General features: G+C 49.1%; 1 protein-coding gene across 1 annotated transcript; it reads right to left on the bottom strand.

The window, feature by feature from the left end:
• Positions 1–1,072: 1,072 nt before the first annotated feature.
• Positions 1,073–25,253, bottom strand: SLC9A6 (solute carrier family 9 member A6). The gene is made up of 16 exons (XM_051784571.1): positions 24,980–25,253; positions 18,817–19,016; positions 18,370–18,447; positions 17,639–17,715; positions 16,619–16,731; positions 14,222–14,327; positions 10,658–10,804; positions 10,314–10,414; positions 9,999–10,087; positions 9,667–9,780; positions 7,972–8,083; positions 7,467–7,620; positions 7,264–7,294; positions 5,955–6,034; positions 5,241–5,346; positions 1,073–4,437 (listed from the first exon to the last, which is right to left on the bottom strand). The coding sequence occupies exons 1-16, from the start codon at positions 25,236–25,238 to the stop codon at positions 4,162–4,164; spliced, it is 2,043 nt and encodes a 680-aa protein (XP_051640531.1). The 5' UTR covers positions 25,239–25,253; the 3' UTR covers positions 1,073–4,161.
• Positions 25,254–25,736: the final 483 nt, after the last annotated feature.

Below are 25,736 nucleotides of genomic sequence, written 5' to 3'. Positions count from 1 at the left end.
AAGGCACTTTTTCAATTGCTCAATTATGTCCTTGTTTGTTTTAGTTACATGAACGAGTCTGACCCAAGCCTGGGCTGGACAGCACGTGTGCAGTGGAATTAGTGGAGTTTATTCCAACTGTCAGGATTTTTAAGTGTGATAGTGTCCAGTGGAATTAGCATCATTTCATAGGAAGAAAATGAACACCATTGTCTCCTGTCCCACTCCTGTGTCTTCCAGCACAGGCCACCCACAACCAGAGCAATGCTGGACAAGCCCCTCTCGCTCGCAGAACTCCCAGTGCTTTTGTGAGCTGCAGGCATGGCTTTGGCAAAGCCCAGCAGGAGAGTTCAGGGTGTGCCACCCCCCACAAGGACCACAGTCCCTTTGGAAAGCAGCACAGACATCCCCTCACCTGTTCACTGCTATGGATGGGAGACAAGTGTTTCAGTAGGGTTCAGGGCTATCCTCCCACAGCGACACAGAGCTATGCACAATGTGGGTTTGCAACATTCAAGACACGAAGGTTGTCCTTTGTGAATCAAAGCCCTCAAAAAGAGATTCCTGAAGTTTCTGAGGCGCCCTCTGTACTGAAGGATTGTAAAGCATTTGAACAACTTGCCTCTTCAGCTGCTCCAACAGCAGAGAGCCAAAAAAATGGTATGGGCGGGAGACAGAGGGCAGAATCACCAGCCATGAGCCCAACTGCAAATTCCACAGACCCATGGGATACAAAAGCCTGTGAAAGCTCAGGAGCCTCGATTTTGCAAACACCCCACAGTAATGCCTCTCACACAGGTCCACCCATTGCCTCAGGGCAGGTGAGAGTGAGCAATGCTACCCCAGCTGGGTTTGCTGCTCCTGGAGGAACCTGGGAGCTGCAGCAGCTTTTAGCAAACAGCATCTGTCCACCCTCTGTTCCTGGGAGGGAGGATGGCCCCAGGGCTGGGCTGTGTCCCAGGAGCTGGGAAGGCAGGAGTGTCCAGCCCAGCCCACCTTGAGGTCCAGCATCCTCATCCGTGGCTGCTGCCCTCCTTACCCACTGGCCAAGGGCCGTGAACAAACCGGTCTGAGAAGGTCGAGTGGCACGTCGTCACTTTGCTACAGATTTATTTCCGTGTGAATTAATGAAACGGTACACACAATTCCAAAAAAAACCAAAAAAAATAATCTTTTATAGGCCCATAATCCTTCTTTCACAGTACAACGCAACAGTAAAGGATTTAGTCAGTGTAAACAGAAGGTCCAATAGTGATCATCAGCTATCACAGATCAGCTGCACAAACACCACAGCTACGGGGTTAATGCCATTACCACACAAATCGACAGTACCAGTACAAATTATAACTTTACCTACAATGCTTTTTCATGTGCAAAAACCATGAAAATTCAATTTACAGAAGAAGGGCACCATCTCTAAATCTCCGTGGGTGCTGTAAACTGCCTCCTCGGGGCTGTCTTATCTATTTGGCAATAGGTCTCAGGCCCCAATTCTCCAAGGTACCTTTAACTCCATCTGCAGCACACAAACATCAGGGCTCTACATCTGCAAGCCACACATTTGTGGATGCTCTGCTGCAGCAGAGCAAAGAAAATAATCAGCTGAGGACAAATCCGAGTCATTTATTAAATGTCTCCTGAACTAGAGCTTAGATTCATTCATTCACCAAGGCTTTTCAAAACAGTCCTGGTTGTATTATGTATGGATCATGAGTTCACAGGTAACTCATAAAATTATAATTTGTAACTTTCTTTTTTCTTTAATGTACTAACTGAGCTGCTACTGCAGTCAAAAGTTGAGGCTTATGGTAATGTGTTGGCAAGCTTACAGTGAGCGGGTAAATTATTGAAGTTGAAAGGTCAGAGAAAGAGAGGAATGCTACCACAGCAACGGTAAAACCTCACCCTGGGGCACCTCAGGTGGGAATTTGCACCTCAGCTGGGGATGCCTGGGAGGGAGCCCAGTGCTGCCATTGCTGATGGGACCACGGGCTGTCAGGGGGAGCAGAACTGCTCTGCACCTCCAGCTGCACCAACTCTGTAAATTGAATTCATAGTCAGGCGATACAGGAAAAAACAAGAGGTAGTTATTTATCATACCTCTTCAAAAAGGCAGAACAAACAAAAAACAGGATGTAGAAGTGATGCAGTAAACCTAAAATCAACAGGTTCCTACTTTTTTTTTTTTCTTCTTTTTTTTTTTTGGATTTTTTTTAAACACATGAAGTTAAGTCACAGACATCATATAAAATGCACACTCACTTTATGGAATTCCTGCATAGTAGGAAACAAAGGCCAGCGCTAATCCAACAGCAATGTTAACAGCGGGATGCCATTTACAGGTGCAAGGAAGATGCCCTATCCAAATATAAACAGAGCATTACCCCCCTTCCAGGGGATTCCTATGGCAACACTTACACATTTTGTTCTGAAGGAAAAAGAAAGCATTTTCTTGGGGATAAACTGCCAAAATAATTGGTTTCACATCTATAATTTTAAGGCAATGTTACTTAGACCTGAGAAAATGAAAAACCAAAAAAAAAACAAGTAAATTTATTTTCTCAACTATACATATATACTTGAAATTTCAGGATTTTCTGTCTCCTCCAACTCTCAGGTGGTGCTGGGGAAAACAGGCATGGGGACACTGCTCTGAGGTCTCAGGGTCAGATCCTGAGCGATGCAGAGTTTGTTCCAAGGACAGCTAATGTGAGCTGTGAGTGCCTGAACTCACCTGGCTCTTTTTCCTATATTTTTATTTTAAACACCTCTGTTTAAGCCCTCTGGAGAGGGTTAACTCCAGAACAGGCCTGTAGTGCACTAGTAACCCTGAAAGGTTTGTATAGCAAAACCGTAGATAAAATAGACAATAAAATTACATACAGTAAATTTCTGTGATTCCCCCTTTTCAGGAGAAAAAGGATGTCAGGGTTAACAGTTTCACTGCACCTTTAGCCATTCCTATAACTACAGAATAAATCCTTTAACACTAGCGTGAAATCGCAAATTGTTCTGTGCTCTTTCCTGGAAAACAGAAGTTTAAATTAAAATAAAAAAAAAATCAACTCGCAAACATTTCTCATTAAATGGTAAAAGAGACATGAGAAAGGTGGGGTGGGTTCTGCAGACACACAGCATGCTGAGGAGTTACCAAACGAAGTGCAATGGTTTTCAACTCTGTGGGAGGACGGACGGACGGACGGCTCCCCTTCAGTACCACCTGGATGCCCAGTGCCTCTGGAGAGCCCCGGAGGCACCGTGTCCATCTGCAGCCATAAAGCTCGTGTTTGAGGCTGCCTGGGCTCCATGGCCCCATGTGCAGCTGCAGTAGCTCTGCACACCTTGGCTACACCTGTGGCTGCAGGAGAAGGGATTCGCTCGCACAAGGACACCGTCGCTTCCCAAACACGAAATTTAATTGCCAATTGAGGATTTGATGGCTGGTTCTAGAAAGCTGCTTGAGTCACAACTGAAGGATGGACTCAGCCCTAAAATCTGTGTACGCCTGGTTCTGTGGGATCACCTCCTTCAACCATCTCTCTCTCCTGCTCCCATCTGAGCAGCCAGACACCCACAGGCCTTGCTGTCAGCTTTGGCCACGTCTGCCATGAGCTCACTAAAGCAGGGCTTGGGCAGAGGGTCACTAAAAAGCAGAAAGTCTCCAGGTTCCCACAAAGTGAACAAGTTTATCACCATCCACTGCCTGGCAAGAGGGTCTGTGGGCAGATTTTTTACTGATATTTCAAATGTGACTATCCAAAAATCAGAGACCAAAAAAAAACAAACCAACAATCCTCATCTGCCTAGAAAGCGATTTCCACTGCTCACCAGCACCTCCCTACCCTCCTCTCCCAAGTTCAAAGGATGAACAGGGAGTCAGCTCCTTTACCTACCCGCTGGGAACTAAACCCTTCATCAAATCACACATTAACGAAGCTCACTGTGTGCAAAAGACTCTTACGCTAAAACAGTTCCACCCTACGTAGTGCAGTCAACACAGTTTTTAACTTAAATTTGCAGCTTGTTCTTTACAAGTGCTTGGCAGAGAATATTTATATTCTTCTGACACCATATAAATAATATTTATACAGCTTAGACATTTTGAGACATGCATTAGACTTTAGGTAGTACATACTTCTTGATCATATATGCAAATATTACTGTCAATTAAACCGAGCAACCTTATGCTGGACCGTGTCTTGCGTTATCCAGGACGTTTGATGGGGGCTCTGAATCGTCCATGGGCAGGACCAGGCGCGTTCCCCGGATTACGAGTTCATGGTCCCCAAAAGCGAGCTCCCGATCCAGCGCGTCCTCCGAGCTGTTCCCCACGAACCGCCGCGACGTTCCGCTGGACACGACGGAGTCGGTGTTGACAGTGGAGTCCCCGTAGGTCAGACTGATGTCCCCGTCGTTCAGAATGAGGTCAGAGTCATCGTCCTTCAGCTGCTCCTGATTCTGGGGAAAAAACGGGAGGGAAGTGCTGTTGAACTCCTCTGGAACAGCTGTTTGCAATCGCACGGTGATGGTGAAGGAGCAGACTGAGGCACCGAAGCACAGACTCTGCTGCCCCGTGACCATAACAGTACACACCACACACACATCTCTGAGCCCAGGTGACTTGCACCACACACTGATTTCTCTGCACACTGACTAAAAGGGCTCTCCCAGCTCTCCTCTTTCTGGTGCCATACCCAGATACATGGGGAATGCAGTTTTGAGTGGTTTTGACAGGACCAAAATACCTATGAGCACAGAAACCCCATCACTGACCCCCCACAGACACCTCTGGTTTGTCAGGGAACCTGATGCTGATACTTTGCAGACAGGGCAAGAAAACTCCTGCCATGGAGAGCTGCTGCTGCAAGGGGCTCCTGAGCACAGCAATGCTGGCAATCTTTCTGGTTGTGAGTGATGCAGCTGGAGGGGCTGCAGAAATAGCTCAGCTGCAAGGCCAGAAGAAAGCAGGAGATGATAAATTGTGTGTCCTCCCAGCTGGGCCTGGGAAAGGACAGCCATGGCAGCTTCATTGAGCCAGTCACTGAGAAACCACCACGAATACACCACAAATCCCTTCATGACCAAACAGTGGGCTGGAAAAGCAAAATGCTCATGGGAATTAGCTCACCCATCAGCCCCAATATCTGATCTCCCCTCTGGCTCCCAGCTCGATGCTGCAGAGCAGCATCCAAAAGTAACACAGAAAGATAAACACGTCAGACCCACCAACCCTGTGACAGAGAGGACACCGATGGACTCACCTCGTATGCCTGCGGACTCGTCAGGCACCGGGCAACGGGCCCACAGCACCCCGGGAGCGTGGTGGTCAGCGGGGGACCACTGTGTGTCAGGAGAGGCTTTAGATAGCTATGGAGAGGGTTAAGGAAGAAACAGGAACAGGGCGATGGCGGTAAGTTAAGGGGTGGGATGGCAGCAGTGAGGGAATCAGTGTTTCGAGGAAATCACAGGAAAGAAAGAAACACAAGTGCCTGGAAGCTCAAAAATTATAGGGATGAGAAACATGAATGCAACCCAACAGAGCAGAATGTGAGTCAATCAGGACACAGCCCTGGTAAGATGCTCAGCAGCATCATTTGTCCCATCAGCCTGTGCCTCTCAGATGGACACCACTCCTCCCCTAATTCATAGCACAGCACCTGAAAGGGAGGAGGGGCACAGATTTAGCAAGAGGACTGCAAATGAGAAGCCCCACTGCCCTTCCTGCCACTGGGATCAAGGAGCCCCTGGGATTGCAGCCTTGGAGACCCCAGCTTTGAATGGAGCTGCCTCTGCGTTCCCACTGATGGCAGGTGGAAATGGTCACTTCTCACAGACACGAGTAGGTGCAAACCAAAACCCAGCAGTGTAACGGGAAAGCTCCTCTGCTAAGCAGGGAGAAAGTCATGCTCCAAGTCAAGGGCTGCTTGGGGCAGTGGGATTTGACAAGGCACACACCGACCGCCATCCAAGGATACTTGTGATCGAAGTTGTACCACATGCGGAAGAGCCAAGCGCTCTCGGCCTTCGTACTCCTCCTCTCGCTCTCTGGGACACCCTGTGGAAGAGCAAAACATTAAACAGGGGCAGGGTTACGTGCAATGACCTGGATCAGGGCTAGGAGACCCCACAGGACACTGGATTATCCCCAGGGGACATAAGAAGACACACCTTCCCACTGTCCCTTCAGAAGAAACCTTTGGGTTTCATTGAGTACAAGGACATTCACACCACAACAGCCTGAAGGTGCTTCCAGCTCACACTCTGCATTTAGCAGCATTTAGCAGCCTTAGGGAGGTGATATCAAAGCACAGAGTGACCATTTTTCTGCTAGAGCCTTCCAGTATCCGGCCCCAAGGTTAAAGTGCCTCAGAGCCAGCGGCTCCATCCAGACATCATATTTAATAGTGACTGACAGGTTCAGCCTCCATCAGATCTCGCCTGAGATTTCTGTATGCAAATAATTGTGTGTTATGGGCACTCCAGGCTTCCTTTTAGTCAGAGAAAAAAAAATAAAACCGTTTGGAGGGGACTATGAATACAATTATATATTTCAGAGAAATCTGGCTTACAGGTTTATGGCTCTGGGCTGCCTAGAGCATTTGATGCTTTCTCTCCAGGAGGTGAAAAGCCCAATAAATGGCTCTGAATAAAATGAACCTCCTCCAAGGCGCAGAACCCACACTGAAATCAAGGAGAGCCACAGTCACAGCACGACCAGGCTGCAGATGCATGAGTGAGACAGCTCAGAGCTAACAGGCAGGAAAACTCCCAAGGCACCAGCATTTAGCTCAGTGTGGTCAGTGGTTCTGGGCCTGCCCCATAACTCCCCACAGGAAACAGGGAGCAAAGGAGGGGTTGAGGGTATCCATGGGTAAAAGTGGGACAGTAGATGCTACATAAAAGCAGTCAGTAAATGGTGTTTCTGTACTGCCCTGGATGCTTGGATGAGGTAGAGAGCCTCCATGTCATGCTCATTTTGGGATTTATTTCAAATCCAGCAAGGGAGAGATCAGTCTATTGCAGCAGCAACGTGGACTGACTAAACAGTCCAGCATTACTTCTGTGTTCTTCTTTCCAGATGAGTCAAAGCAAGGCTCATTCTAACCCCAGACAGCACAGAAAAACTGTGACTCCCACTGACTGCAAACTCTTTCACCAGCGGAGCTAAAAACTCTCCTACAGCTGGAAGGAAGCAGAGCACAGATGGGCATTCACAGGGTCTCGATGTAACCCCTGCCCCAGTGGGTGCAGTGCAGATCCCTCTGCAGAGTGAAATCCACTCACCACGTTCTCCTGATCCGCATCCACACCGACCCTGTGGAGGGGAAAACAAGCACAGGGTTACACACACAATGCCAGGAGGGTCCATGCCAGGCTCCAGGGGGGAAGGATGTGATCTTCCTCTTGTCTCTTTAAACCAAGCAGCTTAACCGAAGAGCAGGAGGAGGGAGAGGACGTGCTGTGGCAGGAGAGCCCTGTGCACTCACCGGATGTTCAGGCAGGACAGCATGGCCGTGGTGCCCCCGCCGAACACCCACACCGTGAAGAAGACGATGAGGAGTGTTGTGCTGAACATCATCTGCCGGGCGTACGTGGCCGTGTCGCGGATGGCCAGGGCGAAGGCCATGGCTCCTCGCAGCCCTGCCAGGGAAGGGACACTGCAGCACCCAGGTCAGAACAGCCCACCCCCACTGCCAGTGGGGTTTGCACCTTGCTGCCCCACATCTGGTCCTGCCCCTTGGATGGCACATCCACAACCAGAGAAGAACAGTGATGATTTTATCATCACTCCTGTCCCATGCCATGCACTCAAAGCGGGGCAGGAGGAGCTCATTCCCACACCCCCAAACCAAGGCATTCACACTGCCCAGCCTCCTCTCCAGATGTTGCCCATAAGAGATTTAAAGTTGAATAAGGAATATTCCCAGGTTCTCAGGGGCAAGGAGGTGCCAACAGGCCACACGGGTTGGAGGCAAGGCTGCAGTAACATACCAGCAAACATCATCATGTGCTGCAAGTTTGTTCCGATCTTATTTCTTCTCCCCAAATTCAGTAAAAATGACAGTGGGTAAATATTGGCAGCTCTTCCTAGGAAGATAGCAAGCTGTATTTGCACATGTTAAGGAAATTGCTCTTCCTGTGTCTCCCACCACATCCCACCTGCATGGAGAGCCAATTTCTGCTGCCTGACGGAAACGCTGGGGAGCCACAGAAATGCTGGTTGTCGGGCTGCAAGGACAATAAACCAGCTCCAAGTGCCACAGCAGTGTGGTGAGAGCAGGCTACTGCCTCACTGAAGCAAAGCACACACTGCAATTCAGGAGTATCATACAGAGACAAGCACAAATAAACAAGGGAAATGATGAAAGGATGTGTTAGGCAAGTGAGAGGAGAGAAAAACCACCATTTCCACTGTATGCTTTCCCCTGCCAGGTCCATTTTCCACCCCAAGAATTATTTGTCTTCTGTGAAGCTCGAGTTATCACAGCTACGACAACCTCTCTGACATTCCCTGGCATGCCACACTTCACAGCTGGGTTTGAAGCTTTAAGCCAAGTCCCATTCCCAAAGATTATTCAGCAAAATGAAAGCAGCAGCAGTTCAGAAAGAAAAAAAAAAGTAATACTCTTTCTGTTTTCATAGCCTGTGAGATACAAGAATCACCAGCCCCTTCATATTGCTTTTTATCTTTGAAGCCGAGTCTTTTAATACCAGCACCCAGATGGCAAAAATAATCTTGGAGCCAGTATTCAGTGCAGCCTCGAATAATGTGGAAAATGCTTCCAGCTTTTATGTTCTTTCCTGAACACCACGAATTTGCATAAGAGACGTATTTCATGATCTCTCTCATGAATGAGCTATTTCATCAGCGAGTTAGCCAGTTCCCACTGAAGAGCCACAGCACAAAATTCCAATATAAACCAGCCAAATGGCATTTCCCTGCTCTACACCTCCCTTACCCCACTGCAACCCCACAAAAGCTCATTGCAGAAATCCAGCTGAGCCTGCTGCAAACCCACAGGCCACATTGGCAAGTAACAATGTTTTATTTATCAGTATAAATGTGTGTCAAGTGAATGCAAAGGGTGAAAATAATTCTGCACATTTAACTGGCTTCCCTGTGATACGAAAAAAAATTCCTTCAAAATCCCTGTTTTTTTTGAGACACACCAGGGCCAATCTCTTGTCCCCGTCAGCATCAGCCTGCAGAAGTGGAAATCCTTTCTCATTACATCATTAAGAGGCATCTACTGTAGCTTTAACTGTGCTGTTTGACCAAAAAAAAGGTTTTTTTCAGGGTTAACAAAGTGGACTAACAGAGAAAAGAGGAAATAAATGGCTAAACCAGCCACTCGTGCTGCCACGCTGGCACGTGACAGCCTGGCATTCGGCATCTTGGTCACACTGAATGACAAGTCCCTGCAGCAGCTGATTCAAATGCCCACGAGAGGAGAGAAGATGGGAGGAAGGAAAAAAAAAAACCAGAAAAACTGGGAAAAGAATCTCCTTATCTTCTTAAAATAACCAGCAAAGGCATCACTACGTGACAGAAATCCCCTTTTAAAAATAAAACTAAACTGCATTGGAGAAAACCAAACCCACTCATTTGAATGAAAACCACATGAGAGGGAATGAGGCACCTCTCCCTTTCTTGCTTTGTCTTATAAAATGGGCTCCAAAGGATACGAAAGCTCCCACCACAAAGGTAGGGTTAAAGACATGGTTCTGGAAGGTGAACAGTGCAAGTCCCATGTAGGAGAAGATGAAGTTTTCTGCCAAGAAATTCAGAAGCTCAAACAACTGAAAGAGAAAAACAAATTAAAAGCGAGTTAGACATAATAGGGATTGTAACAAGAAAAGCACGTCAGCCCATCCATCACCCAATAAATACTTCTGCAGAAGCAACCCTAGTAAAATCCAGCTGTAGGAAGACAGATGCATCTAATTCTGGTTAGAGGGAAGGAAAAAATATTCAACTTGAAATTCAGAGAGGCTGAAGGGGGCTGAGGAGTTCTCACCTGCTTAGTTCTGTGCTGGGACTCTGTAGATAAGTTGTTATAGGTATAATGGGCCTGTGTGATCCCACAGAAGAGCACAGCCACCACACCTGAGGAGCAGAGCATCATGTTAGACTCCTGGTCATGAAAAGGGAGCTGAGCAACACCCCAGTAGTGTAGGGGACTTAACGCAGTAACCCCAGAACCCAGAGAAATTAAACTTCTTTAAGCAGAGGGAGAACCCCGGCTGCAATTGATACTGGAAGAAGCAAAACTCAGTGGCCCCATCACCCCTGCAGATCTCCATCCCAGAGGCAGGGCTGTGCTGGAGCTTGCCTGTAAAGCCGCAGGCTTCAGCCAGCAGGAATGTGCTCCAGGACATCAAAAAGAACAAGCCAGTCTCCAGCAACGGGAACTCCCGAAGTTTCGTGAACTTGGTGACGTTGAAGATGGTTAAGGACAATTTGGAGGGACACTGCAGGCTAAGAGCATATCAAATCTAATTGTGCATCCCATCAACACTATGCAGTCTGCCCTTAAAAAGGCCATGGCACTGCCCTTCCTTAATTTAGGGGAAAAAAACCCATGAAACATCTGGGTGAGATGCAGCACAGCAAAAGAAGCAGCTCTCATGCAGAGAAAAAAAACCAACACTTGGAAAAAAAAACAACAACAAAAAGGATATTAAAGCTGTCACAACTCCAGTAGCTGCTCCCATTGCAAAAGATCCACTGAATATCCCCAGGAAGATCCCGATGGACTTGAACATCGCTGTGACATCAAACGTGTGGCTGTTGTCGCCCGCTGGCTGATACGCAACTATTGAACTGGAAGAGGGAGGGAAAGCACACACAAAACACTCCTTAGTCTGGAGGCAGAGGCACCTCACGGTGCTACATGAGCCTTGCAAAGTGCCACGACTGCTGAAGCCACTGAGCCTGAGGAATTGGGGAGACACTGCAATCCCCTGGGATTGCAGCACACCCACCCTGTCCCAGGGAGTTTGGGATCCCCTTCCCTACCACCGGCTGTCTGCATTTCAGCCACCCCTCCCAGGCATGGCTCTGCATTTACTCCTAGAGAGCACCAGACCAAAGCCTGTCCCTCAAATGATCTGTCATTTATGATGGTATTTCGGGGGTTTGGCACCAGCTCTCTGTAAAAGCCAAGCGCTGTGGGACCACAAACCATTCAAGTGGGAAGCTTAAATTTCTCCATCGACTCCACCGAGGCGGCTCATGTGAATATCCCCTGGAGAACTGTAACTTCTGCCGTTTTGCCACATTTAACATGCACTACATTTGGTTTGCACTGCTCTGAGTTCTGAAGTGCAATATCACAGGGTAGCAAGGCAGATGGCACCGTGCCATTCACAACAGAACACTATTCTCTGCACCCACCAAACCTCAGCAGACCCTTGTGATGAGACGGCAAACAGGTCTGCCACGCTGATCCCATTACTGAATCTGCTCCCTGCCAAGTCCTGATGAGCCGAGCCTCGCATGAGCAATTCCACTGTTTTACCTGGAAAGGCTGGGATACCGGGGGGCCCTTACCCAGCTCCTAAATCCCATTCATAGACTCCTTACATTGCTTTCTTTGATATAAACTTACCAAAAACATTAACTTCCTAGTTAACAATTCCTTGGCTGGCTCTCTTAAAACCCCTGTATGTGAACTTTAAACACTGTTTAACCTGCTGAGTTATGCTGGAACAGGCACTTACTGCCTTGCACACACGTCCTGCATCTTTCTCTCCTAACTACACACTAACATTTTCCTGCAACAAGAATGACAGTCCCCCCCTTTCCAACATATCATGGGTCACTTCCCTTGCTAACCTTCCCTGCCTTTAACACATCTCATTTTTCTGCATTGCCTTTTACACTGCAAGCTGCAGATTTCTCCCTGTGATTTAATTCCTTTCACCAACTCCATTTTTTACTTCTCATTCACCAATGTGCTCTTGTTCTGGGGTTTGGGGTTTCGTGGCTTTTTTTTTTAAATCCAGACTGGTTTCATTTCCCCTCCACAACCAACTCTTTGGGTGTTGGCTTCGTGTTTTAATCTCTTACAGTTCTCCTTCTGGCTTTGGTTTTTGCATCGCTAATAAGACCTTATTGCCAGCTGCCCGTGGGGATCCCCGTGGTGTTTAGTCTCTGTGAAACCTCCCTTTGGAAGAAGCAGGTAGAGACCCTGTGGCTGCATTTACCCCACTGCTCCCAAACCGCAGTCCCAGCACCTCACTGCCCACTGGCTTTCAGTTCTGGGTTCAATTCCTCTTCATCCTGCAACAAGTTCCCTGCTGCTGCAAGCCAAGCCAGGCCAAGGCAGCACAAGGCAGCAACAGAAAGGCACGGGTCCTGGTCTCTAAGCACGGGAACAGACATTTGTCTGAGGCTGAAAGCAGGGAGAAGAGGGGCCTTGGAGCACCCAGCTCCTGGCAGAAACCCCGTGCAAGGAGCTGACAACACTCCCTGGGGCAATCACCAATCCCATGCACTCATCCAGCTGTGGCTGGAGCTCCACTTCACCTGGAACAGGGTGGGATCCACCACCATCTGTCACCCAGGTGGCAGCTCCTCCAACAGCACAGCCCACCTGCCCAGAAACCACCCACCTCCTCGCCTTCCCAACAGCTCCTCACTGGGGAGCAGGTCCTGCTGTGCTTGTGGGAGTAGAACCATCCCCGTGTGGTTCGCCCACTTACGCCACTGCTGTGAAACAGGCAAATGCCAAACTAAATTTAAAAAAGGGGAACCATAAGTAGGAGCTATGGACTGCTCCTGGAGGAGCTCTCCTGCTTGGCACAAGAGACCCTCACCTCCTCCTTGCATCCAAGACGTGGTTATGTGCAGGTGACTTGAACTACCTGCACTGAATGTGAGATACCTGTGGTGCAGCCTGGGGCTGCCTTACACTGCTTATGGCTGACAGTGAAGACAGACCAGGGCAAGCTTTAAATCAAAGAGAGGACAACTGCTGAGATGCCCTTGAGAAGCGCCTCATGCTGCCAGGCCCCTCTGCCCAAAAACTCTGCAGCAAAATTAAATAACTGCTGACTGAGCTCAGAGCTGCTGCCTTGGTGCAAATTATCCTGTTTTGTAGAGGGGGTGGACTGAGCTCAGCTTGTGGAGAGAGGAAGGCAGGAAATCAGAGCAACAGCTACAAAACTGGTACTAAAACAGTGCAAGAGGTAAATCACTGCACACAGTGCCATCACCTACGTGTGATCCACCACAAATTCCATTACTCTGATGCTGAATCCACCCACTCCCACCCAGAACCTCCCAGCACAGGCTGGGAGACCCCGTCCCTTCCTCACTCAGGATCACTTCTGAAACACGATGTGGGCTGTGCAGCGTTTCCCCTCGCACCAGCGGTGACACATCCAGCACAAGAGCCAGAGTGAGCAATACAAACAGTTCCAGAAACCCCAACAGAAACACTCAGTTCAGTAAACACAGCTTACGCGGGTGGCAATTCACAGCTCACAGTAAGTTACTTGCTGCCTCCAGTAAAACCCACACAACCAGCACGCTGGAGTGACAAGTATTCCAGAAATATTTTCTGCATTAGTCTGAGCTATATGTTAAGCTGTCACCATTGCAGATATTATATATTTCCAAACAAATTCCCGCAATGACAACACAGTGAAGAAGCAGATAAAATATGTCCTGCATGCAGAGGACATAAAATATTAAAGAATATAAAACATCCTTTAGAAAGGCAGCAAGCTTCCCCTGTGTTTAGTCCAGGGCATTAACTCCAGCCGTAAGAAGCACCACCTTCTCAATGCACAGAAAGTGGGGAGAAAAAGGAAACAGCTGCTTTACCAGCTATTTCCACCTAAACAAAAGCAGATATTTGTGGATGGGAATGAAGGCAGGTAAGAGAAAAGCCATCAGCAAGGGTTTTCAGCAGGGTCCTGTGGCTGAAATGCAGACATGGTGCTTTTCCTGTTTCAGAGGGACATAAAAACTGACCCATATGGATGGGTCAACTGGCCATAAAAGCAAAATAGAACTATCCATCGTGCAGGGGGAAGTTGTAAGGACAACCTGTAATCCCAAGTCTGCAATGAGGACATGCATCAGAAGGTCACTACAGCTTTTTGGGACACTTAATATGCTCCTGCAAACACCCTTGCTCCTATTTTACAGGAGCAAGGTCAGGTGGCTCCCCCCTCAACACCTGACATGTAACATACATAACAATTAAAAATAAGAACAGAAGACACTTACGAAGACAGCACTATGGCAACGGCATCATTGAGGACGCTTTCGCCAAAGAGAAGGGCATACAGCTCAACATCAACCTGGAGCTCGTGGAATATGGCAAGGACAGTCACTGACAAAGAGAAAAATAGAGAGACGTTCAAAAGGTGCTGTTATTTTGGTGTAATCAAAGACAAAACGTCCCTTATTAGAAAGCTGCCTCACTGCACATCTGTGCCACTCTGCTGTGACGGTGCCAGCTGCCCCCCGTGCTCCCTTTGACAGTCCTCCTTCTGCTATTTCACATTTGGATTTGCTTCATCACTTCCCTCCGCCTCCTTTTACTAAAACACATCCTGGTCTAGTGAATCTTTTGGAGGCAGACATAAAGCTCTGCTCTGACCTTCCTGGGGGTCTGAGCTCATGGTGCCAGTACCCCAGTACCATGCTGGCAAGAGCCATCCAGCTGTTGGGATGCCGTTAGCTCGGAGCATCAGGGAGAGTCTTCCTCCACCTGCAGAAGACCGGGAGGATCAGGCTTGTCCAGAACAATGACTGCCTTTTCCTTCCATCCCTAATACTTCGAGATAAATCCGCAGATTCAACACAGGGTGACACACTGGAAGTGCCAGCACAGATGTGTAACAATTCAGACATGACTGGAAAAAAATCAGGCATTGGCTCAGACCCCATGTGGGAGTTTCTGTGATTTACGGCCACACGGCAGATATTGGAGTACCCTCAAGCCCTTCCGTGATCCAGAGGCTCCATGAAGATAATGAAAAGCAGAAGGCTTTGTGTATGAGCCTTGCAAAACCATCTAAAGCAAGACAGAGATGGTCATCAATCAGGCACAGGCCAGGTTGCTGCCGAGGGCTGAGATAATTCCAATCAACTTCTGTGAAAGTCCTTTCAAACAGCACTCAGGGACTCACTGGGGCACACTGGGAGGGTTTAACCCCTTTATGCCCTGGGAGATGCTCCATTTTAACCTGTGGAATCTTCTTGTTCCTATTTCAAAGCCTGAAGGAGGGACATGACACTGACAGCTTGCCTGCAGCATTTCTAAGCATTACTTCTACCTACAGTCCTGGCCTCTGCCCACCTGCCATCAGACCTTCTACACCACCACCACTTCTGTGGGGTGATCCCCACTTTAGAAATGTGCCCCCATTTCAGTGTTGACTCCCCAGCTAAGTTCCAGGGAGGAAAATCCATCTTGCAGCCACATGGGAACAGCTCCCTGCTCAGGGAACTGAAGGCCTGATCCAACCTGAACAACTGAACACCCAACCCAGGCACGTTTGAAGAAGCTGGGAAATCACTTTTTAAAAAATAAAAATAGCAGCAGTAATAGTCACACCAATACCTGGCAAATCTTAGGGAAACATAAAAAATAAATTATTACAAGCTCATGGGGAATGCACATCTCACACCTCCTCCTGGCAGACAGACATGGCTACTGCCACGCTGTGCTGCGGGTTGTGCTCTGCAGTGTTATTCCTGCATATATGCTTATACATATGGTGCTCCTCATTTTGCTTTTGAAAATAAAAATGACTGATTGTCAAAATGAACAGGTAAAAGTCCCAATTCATCTGGAAATGACACTTGTTTCAAAAGGGCAGAAGACTGGGCTTATCCAGGTGTGTAATCTCTCCATTCCAAGCAAAACTGACCAATATCTGCATTTAAAAATATCCAACAAAAGTACTGTAGCATTAGGAAGGGGGTGATGCTGCCACCCCATGCTGCTCTCAAAAGTAGTAGCCAGTCTACAAAGGAAGGAATTCAAGCCCTGCTCAGCAAAGGGCAGGAACAAAGAGAGGCCTTTTTGCGGTCTTGTGTTTTTACACGAAGTCGGAGCATACAAATAAACAGCTACCACACAAAAGCAATCATGAACTAAGTACAATTCAGTTAGATAAGGCATGTTTTTCATAGCTTTGATTTATAAAGTGCATCAGTAGACCAAGATGTTACTACTGTCCTCAGTACTACTCATTAGGGCGTTTCATTAATCTAATTTCAATTAGATTAAATCCTATCACAATGGAAGCAGGAGAAAATAGCTCAACTAACTAAAACTATAAACTGAACCCTCCCCACATTAGACATCTTGTTCTGCATCAGCTGCTGGGACACGATGGCAGCAACACAGTGGACCTGTCCCAAAACCCAGCAAAGTCAAGAGAGATTTCACTGCAAACAAGGATTCAGGAAATCAGAGGTTTGAAAGCTATGTTACACAAAACTGGAAGGAAATAAAAAAGCACAGAGACAAACTGGATCTCTAAGAATCCCACAAATAAATTAAACTCCAAAATTCAAAAGGAGGGAACTTGCAGAGGTTTCAGACTTTCCTCCCCTCAAAACAGACCAAAATACAGGTAATATGAGGGGAAACATAACGATTTAACATACCTGGGTCAGTAGCTGACACGATGGCACCGAATAGGAGGCAGTCAGTGAAGTAGAAGTCTCCCCCAAGCTGCCCAGTGACTTTCATCAGCGCCACACAGCCATACACAACAGAACTGGTGATTAGAAGAGGCAATTACTCATCTCTGCAGTGCATTAAAACATTAAAATGGGCTCAATTCCCCTGAATTTGCCAGATAACCTCAAAAGTTATCCAAATGCCAGAACATCAAGGAACAGGATCAGCTGAGCCTGGTGAAACCCCAGGGCCATGATCTTGGAGGTGAGTGCAGGACCATACACACCAAAGCACCTGCTGCACTCGACCACAAACACAGTGCCAGAGAGGAACTGGGACCAGAACTCCTCAGTGAGCATAACACAGCTAAAGAAAAGCAGGAGCCAGGCTTGTGGGATCCCACCATCACTTTTGCAGCGCTCACATGAACACCATTCAGTGGGATGACCTCAGCCTGACTTCAAAATGGCCAAAACTTTCAGTGAGGAACAGATAATGCAGATGCTGAGCTTGCCTGAATCCACTGGACTCCAACAGAAAACACACTATGTTTTCCCAGCCTGTGTGCTCAAAGCAAGAATCATCAAGCTCCCTCTGCACAGAGGGATAAATAATTTGAAACACATCTGTGCTCACCAGGCACCTGTGTTTATGATCCTGCCTTTCTACTCTTGTGTCTCAAGCTCATTAGGGCTATGCTTTCAAGAATGTGAAGCTGCTGGTTTTTCAAGATAATCTTCAGAGAACTGTGAAACCTTCCTTGCCATGAATGACTATTACCATGGGATGCTGAGAGAGCACTCTGCAATTAGACAGCAACCACTCTGTCCACACAGCAGCAGTCTGGACAGTAAATAGTATTATTTGCTGCTGCAGAGCAGTAGTAGCAGAGCCTGTGAGACCTTTCAGAGCTGGGATTAGCATCTGCAGCTCCAGGCTCAGGCATTGCCTCCAAGCACAGCTCAAACTCCTGTGGAAGAACCTGACCAGCTCCATTTACTCACCCGATCACCAGGCATGAAATGGCAGTGCCGAGAAAAGCGTATGCCAGGATGGATCCCAAGTTTCTGAAGAAGTGCCTCTAGAAGTAGAAAAAAAACATCAAAACTGAATTATATTTTGCTAACAATTTATTTCAAGCCAGCACAGGCACCTACAGTGTCAGCAGCAACTTGGACCCAGCTCAGGCATCATGAGCTGGACACGCAGGAGGTGCCCAGCACAGCACACTGCCAGACCAGCAGTTAAAGCAGCATTAATAAACATGAATATACCATTTTCTTGTACCTGTGTATTTAATAAGGTGCTGTTTCAAGTCCTGGGAACTGATTTCCTAACCCAGCAGCGTTCCTCCTTCCTTCTCCCGCAAGCTAAACAGCATCATTTTCCTCTCATTCCAAGTCAGCATTTCAGAGAGCTGCTGCTTTCTAAAAGCTTCCCACACTCCTATGTGTTTGGAAAGCAGGGATGGCTGAAATGGCCTGGCTGACCTCAAAAATCCCTGTGCAAACCCATGCTGGAAACTGTTGAAGTCACTGACCCTTTCCAGGGCAAAGGGACAGATGAGAATGACTGGGGCACTCAGTTCTGCTTCCCTCAATCCTGCATGTGCTGGGGAAAACCATACCCACCTCCACCACCCTGGCCTGCTGAGCAAGCATTAAAGCACTTGCAAGTATTAAAAATTCTCTGGAGGCAGAGGAACTAAAAACGTCGGCACTGTAAAGGCACGTACCCTTTTCAAGCTGTAGCCTGCATAAAATATAATTGGAGGAAGCAAAATGTTGAAAAATACTTCAGGATCAAAAGTCACCTGTTAAGAAAGATAAAAAAAAAAAACAACAGTAAAATGATTTGTTAAAACTTTGCAAGACAAAACACAAATAAGAAAGTAATAAATGAAGGAAACCCTGAACCCCCCTCAGGTGAAATGCTGTTGGGTCAACGCCAAGGATGTGTCTTCTGGGATCTTCTGGAGACACATCCCAGAGTCTATACAGCTTAAATTAAGATCAGTTGAAACTAGAGTTTCATTAGATTGTGTTCAACTTATAATTTATAGCTGATCACAATCACAAGTTTAAAAAACAAAAATAAAATCCCTTAATCCAGCAGAGCCAGGACTAACCCCATGGAGCGAGTGGGAAGCACCGCTCACCTCTCCAGTTGCCAACTCCCTTACCTTTCTCAGCATCTCATTATCCTGGACGTTGTTGAGCTCCTGGGCACTGATTTCCCCCTTCAAGGTGTACTCGTAGTACTTCCCACTGACATTGACCAGCAGGGTGGCAGGGCTGGTCTGCACCTGGCAGCTCAGTGTCACGTTGTTGACGTCGCTGGGGACGTGGATGCCATAGCGCAGGACCACTCCGACCAGGACACCTGGGCAGGGACACAGGCTGGTGAGACAAGCCATGGCAAACTCCTGGGATGATCTCTCTGGGCGTGGATGCAGCATCAGGTATGCTGGGATCCTGACACTGCTCAGCTCCTGAGCACAACCACCAGCCAAATAATTGCCCATGTGAAATCAAACCATCTTCATCCCCCGTCAGCCATGCAAACATTTCATGCTCATGTGGACTTCCTAACACAGCCATGGATGGGTCCTGGAGGCTTTTAATTACCCAGCAATCAGTCAGACCCTCACTCCAGTGCAGCCAACAGCTGACATCGAGGGCACACTGGGTCTCTTGGGGTGAGCACATGGCTGGGCACCTGGGCCAGGTGCTGCTCACATGTGCCCAAACTATGCACGTTACACCCCAAAACCTGACACTAAAACATCAAACTCTTCATTTTGGTAGGGGATTAAAAGCGATACCCAGCAACCACCAACAACACTTTGAGGCTGACAAGAATCCTTTCTAAGGTGCTGCAGCACCATACAGCCTCCTGCCACACCAGCTCTCCCCTTTTTTATAAAACCATGAGAGTTTTCCAATCCAGGCTGACCACCCAGATCTACTCCTCGCCCCTGCAAGCTTCAGTTCTGCACCACAAGCAGCAGCCCCAGGGCAGCCCCAAGAGCCAACTCTGCCTCCAGCTCAGCTGCTACAAAGGAGCATCATGGGGTTAATCTGCAAGTCAGCAATTTATACAGCATTTTTCTTTTGTGCTCTGAGGTCTCACATCCAGATTCTCACCCACAGTGTGTTGAGTGCTCTTCTGGCAGAGATTTTTGACATCTGCAGGATGGGGAGGAAAAGTGTCCCACAAGACACCTTTCTGTATAGCCTTCAGCACAAAGGGGTTTGGAAACTTCTTGGTTAAGGCAGCCCCAAGTCGCCACAGAAATCCTGGATCTTAACCCCATTTCTGAACCACACATTTATGAAAAGCTTTCAGACATGTGAGAAGTAAACAGAGACCGCAACACTGAAGGCTTCTCCATTTGCCTCCAAGGACGCTCTCGCTTCCTTGCTGTTGCCTTAATTAAGACCTTGCTCTGTGCTTTCCTACAGGCAGGGCACAACCCCGACTGAAAGGAACACCCAACTCTTTCTGTGCCACCATCTCACAGGAGCAGAGCCTGGATAGGAGTTGTGGCTGAGCAGGACACCATGGGGTCCCAGGGCATTCAGCATCTCCTGCAGCCAGTTCCTGATCTGACACCCACTTTTTGCTTTCTCTTCCCTTGACAGAAGTTTTCCAGGACAAGATTTGCTCCTTTTCCTTTGCCAGAAGAAAAGCCCCCACCTCCCATCCCAAGGGATGCCACACACTGCAGGGCTAACTGAGCACACATCCAGGCCATGAGCGGGGGCAGAGGAGCTGTCTGCAGACAGACTCAGCACTGCTGACCTACCACCCCAGTGACACAGTCAGCTCTGCCCAGGGACTGCACTGAAACTGGGGAGCTTCACCCAAAACCCTGCTCTAACACAGCACTTCTGCAGCACAGGTGAGCTAAAAGGCTACCGATGCTTTTAAGCCATGCACCATGAACCAGGTGCTCCACACATGCTTTATCCTGCACTGAATCACCCCAACAGCAGCAGAACAGGTCACTCTCAGCACATCAGGCATGGTCAGCTCCAGCAAGGAGAGCTGCTTCAGGGCACATCACACTGTGAGAACTGCTTTTGCATCAGCATCACTTACAGGGGACACCAAAGAGGAATTCTATTGCTTACTTTTCTGCTATCCTCTTTGTTCTTATGATCTTCCCATGATCCAGAAATAAAAGTATAGAATGCAGGCAAGGATGTCAAGCACATCGGGACACCACAGTATTTACACGAGCATGAGGCAGGGGGGTGCACAGCACCACAGCAGCAACACAAAACACCCTGTCTTCCTTTCACCCAGATGATGATCCCTGAGGTACCATGGGAAACAACCAAAACTCTTCAACGGGACAAAGAGAGCTTCAAAGGATTAGTTACATCTGCTTATGGCTGTTACAGTACACCATGTTTTGTAGTCCTCCAGAGCTACCTGAAATGGCCTTTAAAAAGTCTTTCCTTGAAAAAAATAGTTGATTTTAGACCTTCATGCAGGAGTCAGAACCCTGTAGCAGCAGCAGCAGTTGCCTGCACTTGCTGAGACAGAAACCCACCCAGCAACCTCCTTAATGCCTGGGCTCAGCACTGTGACAGGAGAGGCCACATAGGAGGAAGGAGGGACAGACAGAAGGACATTGCTGCTGGAAATTCAGAAGGGATCCTGACTCACCCGCCTCTCCACTCTTAATCCCTGTCCCAAAGCAGCCCTACATCTGATAGCATCCCTGCTCCTCCTCACTGTCTCACTTATCCAGGCAGCTGTTCTGGCCCTGCGTGCCAGCCGTGCTCCAGACACAGCCAAATTCCCACTCTGGCCAGGAATGGGGCAAGGGAAAAGGGATAGATAAACCTACAATACCTGCCAAGACCACTGTGCTTGAGGCTCCCAAAGTCAGGACTTTATCTTGCCCAGTAACAGGCTGCCTGGGAGGCTCCCAGGGCTCTCCAGACCAGGTGGGAAAGGGCAGCATGTGCAAACACACATGTGCACAAATATCTCCCAGGCACCGAGCGTGACCCAGCATTGCCCAGCAGCTCCCAACTCAGAGACACCACTGGAGTTCCCTGCAGGGAAAGCATCCTGCTGCTCCATGAAAACCAAGCATTCTACCAATATTAAATGCCCCACCAGCAGCCCCTCCTGCCCAACAGTGGACCTCAAAAGAACCCTTCCCAACTAACAATGGTCGCTGGTGGCACTTGGAACAAACCTGCCAAGGTTTTCCTGACACTGAACCCAGTCCTAAGCTCAGGGTACCTGGACCAAGCCCAGGGGACTGTGTAGGTGCTCCTGGCTCTGACAGCCTCTTAGGAAAAGGCTCAGACTCTCCTGGCACTCACAGGGCTGCCCAAGCAGCAGCCCGTGAGCCAGTCCACCAGTATCAACATGCTTTTACAGCCAAAAGCTTTACAAAACTGAGCCCTGGGAGGGAGCTGAGCAGAGGGAACTTGACACCAAGGAAGCTGCCAGCCAAAACCTGCAAGGAGTAGAGAAGCTGAAGGCAAAACCGGTAAATTAATTGAGTTCTTTTATGCGAAGTGCAAGAGATTATTTTCATTGCATTTCTCCCAACTTCATTAAAAAGAACAAAAGCCCATGGGCTTTTTTTTTAAGGTGCTGTTGAACATTTCCGAAGTAAGGTTTTAAATGAAGACTAATATATTACCAACCCAGCACTTAACAACAATGGAAACAGACAGGATCCCCAGGCGAGCATTAGTCTGGACACCGAAAGGAAAGAAAAATGCAGCGAGCAACTGAAGGCATCCTGACAACAAGCAGTTTAGACACACACAGTCCAGGGGCCAAGTGAAAACAAGTACAAGGAAACTAAACTTCTAGAGAAGATCCTGCCACGTCCACCATCAGACCCTGAAAAGAACTGAAACAAAATTATTCAATTAATCATCCTAAACACTGAGCACCTCTGATGTAGGAACCTCATTTTAAACACTGGAATGAAGCTTAAGGGTACTAAACACCTGTTTTCTATCACTGTGAAATGATTCCAGCCTGTGTCCAGCTCTTGAACATCAGCTTTGAACTGACAGTGTGATTTCTGAAACAGAAGTCCACCCAGAGCAAGAGATTATAACTTTGAGTAAAAACACAGACACCAAGGAAACTGATGTGTTTCACCAGAAGAGTTGTATGCAAGAGTTTAATTTGACTTAGTTGTTGTCAGTTTTCTTAAACAGAAAAAGACAAGCTTTTGCAAATTGTTTCTCTTGCCCAGATTTCAGAGTCTGTTTTGCAGCCCTTCCACATTTTCAGTGAACTTCCCTGAGGCTGAAAGCAACACAGGGAGCCAGGACAGCAATACCTGCCTTCTTCCCTGCAGATTTTAAGTTGTCATTGTAAAACAACAGCATCTCACCACTCCTTGGGAAATTACACATCCCTTTTTCCATGGCAGTTGCCACTACTTGAGAAGCCAAAAACCTTGATGCCAGGGAAAAACTTGGGATTTTCTGCATGATCAAACAGGTGACATTACTGATTTTGCCAGCAATTCTCTGAGCACAGTCTGCAGAACAGTAGACAGAAAAGATGCATTTCATGGATCAGCAGGAGACTGAAACAACCTGGATTGTGCTCTGAGAACACTGACAGCACTCAGGTAGGTCAGAGAGAATGGAGGATCAAGAGGAAGAAAACTCCAGGAGAAGAAGAACAAGGTTAAGGGCAAGTTTGAAAGCATGAAAGGAATAGAAAGTTGTGTGTCAGGAGCTCTGGGGCAGCAGAAGGAAGACCTTCCCCACAGCACAGTTCCTGTCCTGGGAGGTGACCACCCCTGCCCTGGGCAGGAGGCCATCGGACACCTGCGCCCACCTCAGCCGTGGCTCGAAGGAATCTGAAAAGGCTGACCAGGATTTTGTGCCTCTGGGCTGATGCAAGTGTCTCCACCCCTTCATCTGGAAGGACACTTCAAATTAACTGAAATTTAGGATCACAAAAGCCAAAAGCCAACAGCCAGAATAGGTCAAGTTACAGCCTTCAGAACAAAGCTTTCTGCTGGGCGGGGGATTCTGCTCTGACCACGTGTGGTCACACATCACCCACAACCAGCCAGGGCAAGGGCAGCACAGAGGAGAGACACTAAGCACAGCATGCAGTAGAACACGCCTTCTCAATCCTGGACTCAACAAATCTTGTCTAGATAAGGATCCCTGACCATGTTAATCACTTCCCCACAACTCCCAGTCCTACTTTGGTTGAACTCCGGATAACTCAGGCAGAGCCACATATGGCACCTCCATACAGTGATTCGGGCCACTTCACGAGGCCATGTCACCTCACTAAATCACAGGCCACTGCTAAAACCCAAATGGCTACAGACCCACTCCCCTGACCCACAGCCTTGCTCCACTTCTTGTGAGAACACACACAGGCTTCCTCACCAAGAGGTCCTGTCACAGCAGGAGGAGGAAACCCAAAAGTAAAAGCTGGTGTACACAGGTCCCCAAGAGGCAGAATGCAAGGCTGCTGGCTCTGCATGACAAAGGGTAGAAGCATCCCCCAAATGGCCTCTCCACTCTTCTTGGACAGCTTCTGGAAATTTGGACGCTCTAAACACAGGGTGGAAACAAAGCCTCTGGCCCCAGCAAGCAGGATCACAGAGTGGTTTTCAGCTGGAAGGGGACCTTGAAGATCATCTACTTCCAAGCCCCCTGCCACAGGCAGGGACACCTTCAACTAGACCATGTTGCTCAGAGCCCCATCCAACCTGGGATGGAAGACCCTCGACCAGTGCAAAGCCTCTGACCAGTGCAAGAACTGGTCTGTGCTGCCCCAAGTCCTGGAGCAGGTAAGTGGGACTTGCCAGTGCTCAGTGATGAGGTTTTGAGGCCGCCTGTGGAAACCCAACCAGCTCCTCACCGTCTTGGGAGACTTGAGAGTAACTCTGCCCTCGAGAGCCTTCTGGTATCTCGGGTTTGGAAAACAACCAATCCTCCCTCCAGCAACACCCAGATAAGGCTGAGCACGGGGCACGCCAGGACAGGGCGACAGCCTGGCTGGTCCGGGCGACACGGCAGCACCCAGCTGCACCCGGGATGTGTCCCCCGGGACCCCCCTGGACCCCCGCACCCTTCGCCCACCAAACCCGCCGTGTCGCAGCCCCTCGGCTGAAGGGAACTGACGGGAACTGAAGGGAACTGAAGGGAACGGCGAGCTGCCGGTCCGCACGGGCGGTGCCATGGGAGGGGGCGGCCGGGCGCCCACCCAGCCCCTCCAGCCGGCCCAGCGCGGAGCCGGGACTGGTCCGGACGGCGCTCCCAGTGCTCGGGCAGCTCCCGGGGTTTCCCAGGGATGGGGGTCCGCGGGGTGCCGCTCACCGTAGATCATGGCCAGCCCGGTCTCGTGCAGGAAGCGGGCGCGGCGGTGCTTGAAGAGCCATATGGTGAGGATGGTGAGGGTGAGCAGCAGGATGAAGACGAGCAGGTTGGCGCTGTCCTGCCGGTGGCTCTCCTCCGCCGCCTTCTCCGACACGATCTCCTCCTCCAGCGCCCCGGGGCGCGCCGGCACCTCGGCGGCCGCCGCTCCCAGCGCCCACAGCCCCGCGGCCGCCGCCAGCCCCGGCCCCGGCCCCGCCATCGCCCCGGCACCGGCCCGGCCCCGCCGACACCAGGAAGCGGCGCTGGGCGCAGGCGCCGGGGGCGGGAACAGCGCGGGGAGCCCGGATAGGGACGGGCCGGGAGCGAGCGGGGCTGAGGGGAGAGAGGGAGCGGGGAGAGCGGGGGTCGGGGGCGAAGACAAGGAGAGGTTCGGGAAGGGAAGGGGCGCCTGGGTGTGACTGGGGCTGCGAGGGGAGGCTGGGACGAGGGTGCAGAAAGGGGAGAGGTGCTGGGGGCTCAAGGAGGTTTCCAAGAAGGAAAAAAAAAAAAATCCCCGAGACCTGGTGCAAGGAAGAAGTTTTGCGCAGCCACGCGCGAGAGCGGGTGTTTTCTGTGATGCTGGAGGGGTGTCCTGCGGGATACCCCCGGCCTGGGCTGACGGGACCCGGGGGGATGCTGGAGGGCGATGGTGCATTCACACAGTGCCGAGGCATGTGGATGGTGCCAGGAACCGCCATCAACCTCGAGGTGGGATCAG

The sequence above is a fragment of the Manacus candei genome, unplaced genomic scaffold (genome assembly GCF_025592945.1).
Source record: "Manacus candei isolate 608988 ecotype Guabito, Panama unplaced genomic scaffold, ASM2559294v1 h1tg000003l, whole genome shotgun sequence".
Lineage (NCBI taxonomy): Eukaryota > Metazoa > Chordata > Aves > Passeriformes > Pipridae > Manacus > Manacus candei.
The sequence above is the reverse complement of the archived record's forward strand: the minus strand, read 5'-3'. Positions and strand labels throughout refer to the sequence as shown.

What these genes read in the sequence shown, in the direction of transcription:
- SLC9A6 (XM_051784571.1), bottom strand. Translation starts at nt 25,238, where the DNA reads ATGGCGGGGCCGGGGCCGGGGCTGGCGGCGGCCGCGGGGCTGTGGGCG. An exon ending in ATTTCATGCCTGGTGATCGG is followed by an intron (nt 16,732 to 17,638) that starts GTGAGTAAATGG and finishes TCTAATCACCAG; the next exon opens with TTCTGTTGTGTATGGCTGTG. An exon ending in CGAGTCCGCAGGCATACGAG is followed by an intron (nt 4,438 to 5,240) that starts GTGAGTCCATCG and finishes TTTTTTCCCCAG; the next exon opens with AATCAGGAGCAGCTGAAGGA.